Source organism: Lolium perenne, chromosome 7, assembly GCF_019359855.2.
Source record: "Lolium perenne isolate Kyuss_39 chromosome 7, Kyuss_2.0, whole genome shotgun sequence".
Classification (NCBI taxonomy): Eukaryota; Viridiplantae; Streptophyta; class Magnoliopsida; order Poales; family Poaceae; genus Lolium; species Lolium perenne.
In genome coordinates, this window is record NC_067250.2 from 109,104,504 (window position 1) to 109,115,688 (window position 11,185).

Genomic DNA, 11,185 nt, shown 5'->3' on the forward strand with positions numbered 1-11,185 from the left:
CTTAAATAATGTAAAATCACACAATTTTACAGCTATATCATGGTACGCACACCTCCCCAACACCAAACATAACTTGAAATTAGAATATCATCACAATGTTCTCCACACCATACAGCCACAGCCGATACACTGACCGACGAGGCATGACTGTGTCTAGATTACACCGTTTCTGCACTCCGGCCTACAACCTAGGAACTGGCTAGTCAAGGACTGAGCAGCCAGATTAACCACTGACGGTCCGCAAAATGACGGCGAATGATTTTTATTTTTTGACCACTGAGAACTAAAAATGACACTGCCGATCGGCTACGCGAAATGACCAGCTTGACGCTAGGCAGCAACAGACGACCTCACGGAAGCAAACGACTCCAAGATAAAAGCTACGTTGAGCATGTTCTACGACATCAAAGGCAGCAGTGCCATCAGAATATGCGACTCTCACGTTGTTGCTTCAGCTTGTTGCTGCTCCAACTGCATTGGAAAACAAAATATCAAGTCAGTTGCTTGAAGTCTATCAATGCTGTGAGAAATTGAGAGGCCAAAAATTCTAGTGACCTTTTCGTGCAACATGAAGCTAGGATCCAGGTACCACATATACCCAAAACAGTTCAGTCAACAAAGGCTTTCAACTCAGATTTTCAGTAGTCCTAAATACTGCTCTAGATACTAAGTCACAATTCAGCACTGCAAATGGATCAGAGACTTACGTAACAATAAATGAAGATGACGTGTCCAATCTTTTTTATCTTCCCCAAATGTTACTATTAATTTTATGCTAGTTAGGCAAACTAACTGTATTCATTTCATGAACATGATTTTCGTTTGTTGTTATGCATCAAACTAACTGAATCCATTTGATTACATCTTGTCTTTTGTCTAGTTTAATAATTTTTCATATAGGAAACACTTTTGAATATTTTTTCCTTTGAAGATGGCTACTCCATTTTAGTGCAATACTACTGAGAGTTCGACACGAGATTTAGAAAAAAAGGTAAATACCTGAAGCATAGCCTTAAACTTCCCACACAGATCATAGAAAACAACCCTCATAGTATCTAGTGTCTTCAGGCACCTGGCAAGGAAAATAGTTCAGTAAGTTGTGAAGCTCCTTTCCATTAGCAGCTCACGAAAGGAGCATATTCATAATTACTGAAAAATGCAAATGGCTACCAGAAATTTACTCCATAATAATAAAATTTTCCACGGGCAGGATTATCTTAAAAGTTTGGGAAGGGAAGCCTTATGAATGTCCTCCTAGACATACTTCCTAACAAAACATACAATCTAACAGAGTTGGGGGTTAACTATAACTAAAAACAACTCTGTTCTGGTAGTAACATCAAATTGGAAGATTACAACATAAACCAGTTATAGGTTTATTTACTGGATAGCTGCGCAATATTCAGAGAAGATGGAAAAACTTAGTTTCTCTTTTAAAGACTTAAATGCTATTATAATTCAGTAAAGAAGACCCAGGTGTTTCCAAACATGTGCAGCGGAATAGTTTATAAAAGCAATGAAGATACAATTGAATCAATAAATACTCTGGAAAATTAATATTAAGGCCATTACACTAGATGAGTAGATAAAACTAGGCACCATTCATTATAAAAAAATCAATTAGATGAGGATAGAAAATACAATACTATGGCATAGTGATACAAGATACTAACCCATCCCCGCTCTTCACCTGACAAAACTCATGGAAGTGAATGCAGGTATTCTTTACTCTCACGAACACTGCACCATGAAATACTATACAATCAGGTTTGTACCACCAAATTTTCTTTAATGAATGAAAAAGTCACACGAATAGCACAAACATAAGGAAATCTACATTGATTAGAAAATATATGATGCTTTGTGCACAATAGTATTATTTTCTAAGCATAATAAATTAGCCTCCCTAATATTTTTATTACCATAAATATTTATCATTTAACTCGAGCAAATCTTCAGCATGAAAATACAAAAACCATGGTTTGGGAACCTATACCAGCACAATGAACCCCTAAAACCCAAAAACTATTTCTTATTTTTGTGAGAAACAAAGGTGAAACATGCAAAATTACCCTATCTAATTTAAAACTATACTACAATGGAAGATCCAATGTGAACCACTCCAAAAAATAATTGGAAGAAACACTTGAGATGGGAGAATCTAGAGTGTTACTCCTTGAGTTATCCAATATGTGTGAAGCAGCTCATATATGTCAGATATAAATCATAAACCAGCACAATGGCTGAATGGTTTGTAGGATCTCAACCATTGAATAATATAACAGCCAAACGGTTTCTTCATATCTACAACAACCAAATGGATTGTCGGATAAGTAATTAAAATAGTACAACAAAAAGGATTTGTCGTATCTAAATCATGAAATGGTAAAATGACAAAATGGTTTGCCAGATCTAAACGATAAAATCCTAAAACGGCAAGACAGTTTGCCGAACCTACAATAGCCAAACGTTTGTCAGATCTGAATCATAAAACAGTACAATGACAAAATGACTGGTTATATTTAAATCATAAAATAGTAAGAGGACAAATAATTTGTTGGATCAACAGTACAAAGTCAAAATGGATCTCAACTTCTCCCCAAATTACGTGGAAGATGCCACTGATGTGTATGGAACAGAGATGTACATGATTAATCACTACAAGCGACAAACCGACCTCATCCCTCCCCATATGGATCAGAAGTGCCAGTTGTAATGCAATAGTATGTGAAATGGATAGAGTTTGCCGGATCTACTTCATAAAACACTATGATGATCAAAACGATGATAAGTCTCCCCCAAGATGACCTTACACCTTACAAAGACTATACCTCCTTCGAATCTATGAGGATGCATGCATGGTCAAGAAAAGAATATATATATGGGGATATAATACCCGATTTGCGCCACTGACAACAACCATCACTCCTACGCTATTGCAGAAACACATATGCTAGTACATGCCATAAAATACAAATAAAAGAGCCTCACCATGCACCGCTGCCCTCAAGCTTATGCACATAAGCAGCCACCTCGTTGAAGTTCACGCATGGCTTGTCCCTGCACACACAACAACCGATCCTCAAGCAAAGAACCAAACAGGTGATTACACAAAACATGTCAAGCGAGCCAACATGGAAAGCACACTTACAGCTACTTGGCGAGCTCGCCAATGATCCGCTCGCCTTCCTGGGAGAAGAGGGTGACGATCTCGGCAACGAAGTTCTGTTTGCTCCCGTCCGGGAGCAGAAGCTGCTGCTGGAACTGCTCGTCCAACAAACCCTAACCTAGAAAAATAAACGCAAAGCCAAAACATCAAATTCTCCAACACAATCAAGTTTCCCATCACCTAAGGAGAAACTAAAACTCTGCATAGATGGCAATAAAATAGTAAAGCGCTCACCGTGCCGAACATCCTGGCTTCATAACCAAGGGTGTCGAGCTTCATCGCGGCCGCCATGGATTCCTTAAGCAAGGACTCGAGCTAGCGAGGAGGAACTAAGTGAGGAGAGGAGGGGCGATGCTGGAACAGTAGGAATGTATGGTGATTGGGACTAACCGGGTGTGGTATTTATAGAGGGGAATTGGACTCCCAAGCCACCCAACTTACACACACACCGCAGGTTGAAAGTGGACAGCTATCCTCTTCCTGCTATTTATTGCTCACATTCATTTTTTTTTTTTCATAACACAACCCTTTTTCATTGAGAAATGCCAAGCTTAGATTTAATTTTCAATTATTGTTAGATCATTTAGGCCTTTAGTCTATTTGACTGGTCAAATGAAGGCATTGTTTCATTGGATACCTTTTATTTGCCTATCTAAATCTAGAATATACTTTTGCGCAATAACAATGGAAAACAGTTCTCATTTCAGAAATGTAAGTTCTAAATTTCTAATTGCTTATATTTGTGAGATCAATAAGTCTTATGTAGTTTGATTGGCATGGCATAGGAAGAGTTCCGTGCCATGAATTTTAAGCCTTAAACCACTCTAATGTTTATAAATCACTAGAAGTTTCTACTTAATATGATTGATACTTAAATAGCAGTGGGGACAGTTTTATTTGATACCTTTTATTTTCACTTGGAGTACTTAATTTTATTGTCTCTACCAAGTTATACTTTCATTGGAGGACACCTCTTGTGTAGTAGATTTATTCACTTGTTCACAGCTAAGAGGTAGTTTTATTATGCAGTTGGATCTGAAGAATATATACTCCATCTCTCTCAAAGTGTGCCAACATGATTAGTAGCATACAAATGAAACATATGCATGTGCTAAATATCGTGAATGGTTAGATATTACTATTTTTTATGACTCTGCTATAACATTTCGAAATCAGTTCATATAATGAGATAAAAAATGCTGTATATGACACAAAAATATATGTAATACTAGTATAGATAAAGTGACTACCATGTCATGTTCCAACACCACCAGTATTAGAGAATGAGGCAGATAGAGTAACGTGCACAACCAAACATGATTTGTTTTTTTCACGCAACTAATTCAGGTCCGAACTCAGATTATGGGCTTATTTTATCCTACAGAAAATCAGGATGGGGTGCCGATCAGATGGCGGCGATACGATCCTAGTGGTGTGTCTTGTCCCGACACGACAATCTTGTGATGTTTTCTTAATTACTGTAACTAGCCAACATGTGAGTGGGGAAAATGTTCAATTAAGAACATGGTAGCTAGATTGCTGCGGGTTGTAATTGGTTCCTATTAGAAATACGACAATATCCGTATAACATGAGCAACAAATCGAAATGTCCATACAATATCAACTACCGCTGAGAGCACTTTTAATTCAATCCACACATTTAAATTCATCAATATCACATTTTCTATTATTATTTATAAACAATACACAAAATATGGACATTTGTTTCTTTATAGTAGGTAAAGTCTCATGGTTCAATTATCATTATGGACATATCATGGTAGACATCATGGTGACCAAATAAGAGCTACAGACACAAATGTTCACCTCACACGAAATTAGATATGATTTTGAACCAATCATAAATTATATGATCCTGCAAAGTGAGAAGTGAATGGGACTAAAGATAAACCTTTCTTCCATAGTGACTTAAGGAAACGATCTCTTTAATTTATCATTAGAAACAAAATCAGTTGATATTGGGATTAGTGGTTTATTATCATTTAATTTATTTGATGGTTGGGATAGCTATATGGATCACCCTTCATATTTCCCTTTTTGTTTTCTTGGAGGCTTTTACGGTCTACTCATTGAAAGCGCAAGGATAAATGGTGCAATGTATCTATTCATTTCAAATGGCACCTGCCATGCATATGTGATATGTCCAAAATGAGGTGAGTACAAAATACGTGTCTACTGTCATTAATGGACGCAGGGTATTGCATGCACATGTAAACTAACGTTTGTTCCCAATTAACTTGACTATCTATATTGTTATGATTTTTTTTCGAAATGAGGTGACCCCTGCCTATATTGTCACGAATGACATAAGGAATTTTTGAATTTTCTTTGAAGTGCACAAATACATGTGTGCAAATTCTACTACTGCTTTATTACTAGAGACAAGATGCCAGCAGTATTCGACGAGTATTTGAAGCTTGGCAAACATACGCATGTACCTAGTTAATAATCTTGTCCAATTGTGCAAAGAGAGGAGACGATTATTGGATTTATCTGAAGCAAATCAATGAGCCAACATCATAGCTTGCAACCTTGGCTAAAAAGACAAGAGATTAAATGAGCGGACGGTGTGTAGTCAATAGTTTAGCCGGTTAATGACACACTAGTGGTTGGGGCGCCCCATGGGGCGCCTCCTCGCCGGTGCTTTGCGATCAAATTCCAAGACCTAATGATAATAGTGACCTGTCACATGGACTCTCCAACGATTGGCTGTTGAGCTTGTATTTATGTTTAACCTAGCATGTAGAAAAGCGATTGATTATAGCACCTAGATGCTGAATTTTGAGCCATTGATTTGCTTACTACGCAAAACTCAAAAAATAATCTCTTGAACATAAACGAGTACAATGAAAATATGGAGCACAAGCCATAATGTATTACGAACATTTTGTAGCATTTTCCAGCATATGTTGAAAATAGTAACAAAAAAGAAAATACAGAGAGAAAAAATACAAACTCCGCGAAGAGCTTGAGCAATTATACTGACAAAGAGTCGTAAACTTGTTCAATACATTGTATTACGGGAAGCACCACGCCTGAGCTAGAACAGCCTGGTCACGCCCGGCTAAAGTAGCTGGAGGCGAGCGACAATTAATTGAGTTCGGGGCAACAAAGCCAAGCAAGCCTTCAAGGCTGGCCTGCAAGAATTAAAGAATCACCAGGTTTAGCTAGTATGTTTGATTGGCATGACGAGATAAATTCAAAGCATCAATACTGATTTAGCTAGTAGGCTTCTAATTTTTCCACCAAGAAATACATGATTGCAAAACTGTTAACAAACTACTACTGAAACTGCAAGCGGATAAATATAGAATAAACCAGATACAGTAATTTGTCTGCTATATTTTTGCAATATCGACGCTTAATTGATTGTAACGGTGAACAAGGTAAGTATATATTGTCAGAGTTAGTGCTAAAGTATGTTGGAAAGGGGAATCGTATACATATTTATGTGTAGTCTCATTTCTCTCTAAATTTAAGTTCAACATGAAGTTCAAAAAGCTGAGTCTGCAGCACAACGGAAATCAGAAACTATGCGTACACAAACTCTATACCAACTCAAAGCAAATAAGTCAGTATTTTCCGCTGAAGGTTGAGTGAGCCTGAACCTAGCATGGTTATAGCTCTATGCTGGACCCAAATTCAGCACATAAGAACATTAGTTACTTCTGTAAATATAGGAGCTGTATGGTATGTGGGATATTTCACCTCCCATCAGCCCAAAGTAACTTTCTGGTAAGTAGGACCATCTCTCTCCATGATATCTACTATTTTGTTTTGGGGGGTTTAAATTGTAATAAATATGATTGTTTATACAGTTCTTCAATTTGCAAGCTACCTGTCATAGGCAGTTTTGATATCATTGGGCTTTTGTGGTGCTTCCACCAAATTGGATTTTTTTCTTTTCGTAGCTGCACATGGGCATTTGGTTACAGAAAAAAGGGTTATCCCCATTTGGATGGACTAAGACGGTACAAGCTGAGTACGAAGGCAAGAATAGTTATATTGGCCACTATTATCAAGCCAGTTATGGTTGCAGCTTGCAAGTATAGTTCAACGACTGGAGTATAATAGTGTTATCATCAACTTAACTGAGGTCATCTAGATAAAACGAATACAAATAGGACATGTATTCTTTCATTTATCGGTATGCACATAGATTAACTAACACAATATTAGGGTAGCTCGCAATTTTCAAAAGCACATCTCATTTTGTAACAAAAAACAACAACAAGCAGCTTGGACACTTGAGGAGATCCAAGCCTTTGAAGAGCTAAGAAATAAATTACCTGAATGCCTTGGATGACAAATTTGAGTGGCATCCATCACTGAATCCATATAAATGGATTGTTTCCAAGAACTTGCAATGCTTTAAAGAATTCCATATAAAGGGAAATCTATCTTCGAAAATCCTACCTACTACCCTCAAGAGAAATGCCCTTTACCAAAAAACGATGCAGCCTGACCCTGTCTACTCCCTGTTCAAGATCAATTGTTTTAGCACAACATGTTTTATGGTCTTGGGTGAAATAGATTTTTTCTTGAGAAGGAACCAATGTGCTCCAGTATTTCTTTTCACTGTATGGCTTGCTTGAAGATTGTAAGTTCTCGACAGAATTGGCCACTCCTAAAAAGAACAAACAGAATCAGATCTTGTAGCACTACCACCACCTCAATCGACAATTACAAAACCATCCGTCTCTAAAATGGAACTGACAGGCAACAAATATGCATAAGGTTATTGTCAGGAAATTTATGTCAGCGTGCATTATTAAATCGGAAAACAGTAAGCCTTTACTGAATATTCCTAGCTATGATGTCAGAGAAATAGAGTACATACTATGAATATGTAACTCCTGTGGTTTTGTACTTTTATAGCTGGTTAAATGTCTTCCATAATTTAAACCTTGAAAAAAAGAATTTCAATGGATTGTGGAAGCTTTCTTTCATAAGTAAACCATGAAAACAAGAATTTCAGTACTTTGACACTATAGAGCAAAAGTCAATTGCTCGACTTCTCTATTAGTGTTCATAATACATACCTCAAATTCTGAGTGTGGCAATGCTTTGAAGCTCCTGAGAAGACACAAACATGTGAAATTATGAAGATAAATGTTCCATAAATCTATCCAAGACAGCAAAAATGACAAGTTCAGTATCACATCGAAATAAAAATTCAGATTTGTCAATTTAGTATTCATACGGTGGGGGAAAATGGTGAGGGACTTACACTTCCTCGAGGATATCAAGCGCCATGTGATCCCAGCCAACATGATTGCTAGCAAATCCCCGAACCGGCCACGAGAGCTCTCCTGAACCATGCAAATGCAATCCCTACTGGTCACAACATAACAACAAAGTATCCGCTCAAAGGTGCAATCCCTCCAAATTCAGTACTCAGTGAACAACGAAAATCATTGATAGATCAACCTTCCCTTCCATGTTTAACCGTCTTCTCAGGGAGCAACCAGCCACCAAGACCGTCCCCTACCAAGTTGCTAACATGGCTAGGACCCAGCTAGCAATCCCTTAGAAGTCGAGCCGTGGCGGAGCTGAGGAAGGAGCGGGGAAAGAGTAGTTCATAATCAAAAATTTATACTGACAAATGCCATGATGCATAAGCACGCCCAGAAGAGGCTACCATTGCAAATTTAACAGTCTAGAAATATGGGGGAAAAACTACTAAACAAAATTTGAGCTTGTCTCTGCAATCCAGGTTCAGCAACCATATTGACCACAATGTAAGTCTTATTACATATTCACCTTCGAACTTTTTTGCAAACCTGAAGCCAAAACTATCTGGCACACACCCACATATAAATACATGTGCATTATTAGAACAATGCTATATTTGAACTCCTATTGTGCGACTCATTAATGTAGTAAATACAAAAAGTAGTACTCCTATGAAAGAATCAGTAATTATTCTGGTTACATGATTAGCATAGGTCTTGGTCTTCCTCAATGTATCACAATACTTGTCAGTTAAACAATGCATATTTCAAAATGACAGAAACAAATGCATTATGACATGCTACCTGCCTAGGATCTACAATGACAATTCTTTCTAAATACAATATATTTAATACATGATCATATCATCAATATGATATAATAACAGAGTTCATTGAATCCCTGATATTTCAACACACATTGACCAATCCCAGATCCGTCACCACAGCCTATTCAGATTAGTACAGTAGTACCTCATCATCAACCAGCTACGAGACATGCGTGTACACCTCGCCCATCACAACGAAAGTTGCATAATATCTTCGCTTGTCCACCTACAATAAAACATTTACAAATAATTATAAAGGCGACATAAAACCTCATGCAATTTACCAAGGAACAAAAAGGATGTTTACCGAAAGAGAGATTTGCCCAGGATGTTGTACTCGTCATGTATCTCTATCTTGATGGCCATCACCCCCACGACCTTGGATACATCCACAAGAAGGCTCAACTTCACCAAATCTTATGAACAAACAATGAAACAAATAAGGATAAACTCGGGAGAATTATACCTCTGATTTTTTAGGGGGTAATCACCAAACCTGAAGAATGTTGTTGTTGGGCTTCTTCTTGGACACCGGCTCAGTCTTCTGTAACCATCCCGTGCTCCTTCAGATATAAAGAGGGGTCAGAACAAAGACATGGGGGGCAAATAAGAGAGGGAACAGCTGAGGGTCAGGATGTAAATGGCAGCGGCGTTTAGCGGGACCACATATGCCGCCCGCGAAAAACTGTTCAAATGGCGCACGCGGATCTCTGCTTAACTTATGCGGCCCATGTGGCCGAGCCACCAACGCCAGCGGCGCCAGCGGGCACCGGCTGACTGCGCACTGTACGGCGCACTTAACGCCGCTGCAATGTACAAAACTACAAATACCGCAGTTTACTCTTTCGTCAGTCGAGGGCCGCAGTGAGGGCATCGCTTGCCTGTAGCGGTGAGAACCTGCAACAACTGCAAGCACCGAGCGGAGCTACAATCCTACATACAAGCACGGTCTCAGGCTCGCTGGAGTGAGTTGGTTGATCGATTTTCTTGTGGCTTGCGAGCCCATAGCAATCAGCTTAGCTAACAAAAAATAAATATAAATTTGAATTCAACGATCGCCATCATGATGCCATCTCCCGCGACGTAAACGGAGGCTGAGCAAACCGTTTGCGTCCGTCGGGCCGAAAAATACGTCTGGTACCACATCCAGCGGTGACGCATCGTGACCGGGCCGACACAAACCCGGCGTATATTTGCGCCCGGAATGCGTCGTGACGGACGCTGCGTCGACACGCAAAGTGTCCGATCGCGTCTCCACCGGGCCTGTCTGGCAGCGAGCCTGTATCGAGGGCATCGCTTCCGCGGCCATCGCTTCCGCGGTCAGCGCTTCCGCATCTGCGCTGCAGCATTCGCCATAAATGTCATGGCTGCCTCTTCTGCGCGCGCACTGGCGGGCGGCGGCTGGGCTTCTGCGCCGTCTTCAATGGCATCGTTTCCCGCGCGCGGCTGGCATTAAAAGTCCACCGGTGTCGTTTCTCCATCGCCCACACCTCCGCTCGGACCACGATGGATGGACGTCGAGATCGCGAAGCTCGGCGTCCTCGTCTCCGAGAACGACCAACCTGTGCAGCCGCCGCTGCCCCGGTACGCCACCGGCTTCACGAAACGGACGCGCGCGAGCATTTTCGGACGCAAACGAACGCGCCCTAAGCCGTCGTTGTCGGCACGTCGTCGTACACTGCGGCGGCACGTCATCGTACGCCGGGGGCGGCGGCGCATTCAACGGCGTCGTCGTCGCGGACAACGACGGTGTTGCGTCTCTTTGTGCAATATGCCGATGTTGGTGTCGCCGGCCAAGATATGGAGCAGGTACGGCAGCTTAACAAATGCGGGCGTCCTCAGTGTCCTGCACTCCTGCCGTGTGCCGTCCCTAGGCTCTGTGCCCAGCTCGTGCTCTCCAATTCTCTTTTTTACTACTACTCCAGCGGAACGAA

The 11,185-nt window shown here is 40.2% G+C and overlaps 2 protein-coding genes across 12 annotated transcripts; both read right to left on the minus strand.

The window, feature by feature from the left end:
* Positions 1-438: 438 nt before the first annotated feature.
* LOC127315765 (histidine-containing phosphotransfer protein 1-like) lies at positions 439-3,460 on the minus strand. Its single transcript, XM_071824005.1, has 5 exons — positions 3,404-3,460; positions 3,158-3,282; positions 2,992-3,060; positions 1,000-1,072; positions 439-471 (listed from the first exon to the last, which is right to left on the minus strand). The coding sequence occupies exons 1-5, from the start codon at positions 3,458-3,460 to the stop codon at positions 439-441; spliced, it is 357 nt and encodes a 118-aa protein (XP_071680106.1).
* Positions 3,461-6,032: 2,572 nt separating this feature from the next.
* Positions 6,033-9,897, minus strand: LOC127316242 (uncharacterized). 11 transcript variants are annotated; one of them, XR_007860239.2, is made up of 8 exons: positions 9,718-9,889; positions 9,559-9,629; positions 9,397-9,477; positions 8,421-8,742; positions 8,233-8,315; positions 8,031-8,096; positions 7,480-7,817; positions 6,033-6,327 (listed from the first exon to the last, which is right to left on the minus strand). XR_007860239.2 is itself a non-coding variant. In XM_071823554.1 (7 exons), the coding sequence occupies exons 4-7, from the start codon at positions 8,630-8,632 to the stop codon at positions 6,208-6,210; spliced, it is 297 nt and encodes a 98-aa protein (XP_071679655.1). In that variant the 5' UTR covers positions 8,633-8,742; positions 9,397-9,477; positions 9,559-9,629; positions 9,718-9,897; the 3' UTR covers positions 6,033-6,207. The 11 variants fall into 11 exon arrangements, 2 of the variants coding, with proteins under 2 accessions (XP_071679655.1, XP_071679656.1); XR_007860242.2 differs by having other exon boundaries at positions 8,233-8,266; positions 9,718-9,888; XR_007860243.2 differs by lacking the exon at positions 8,031-8,096 and having other exon boundaries at positions 8,421-8,527; positions 8,621-8,742; positions 9,718-9,887.
* Positions 9,898-11,185: the final 1,288 nt, after the last annotated feature.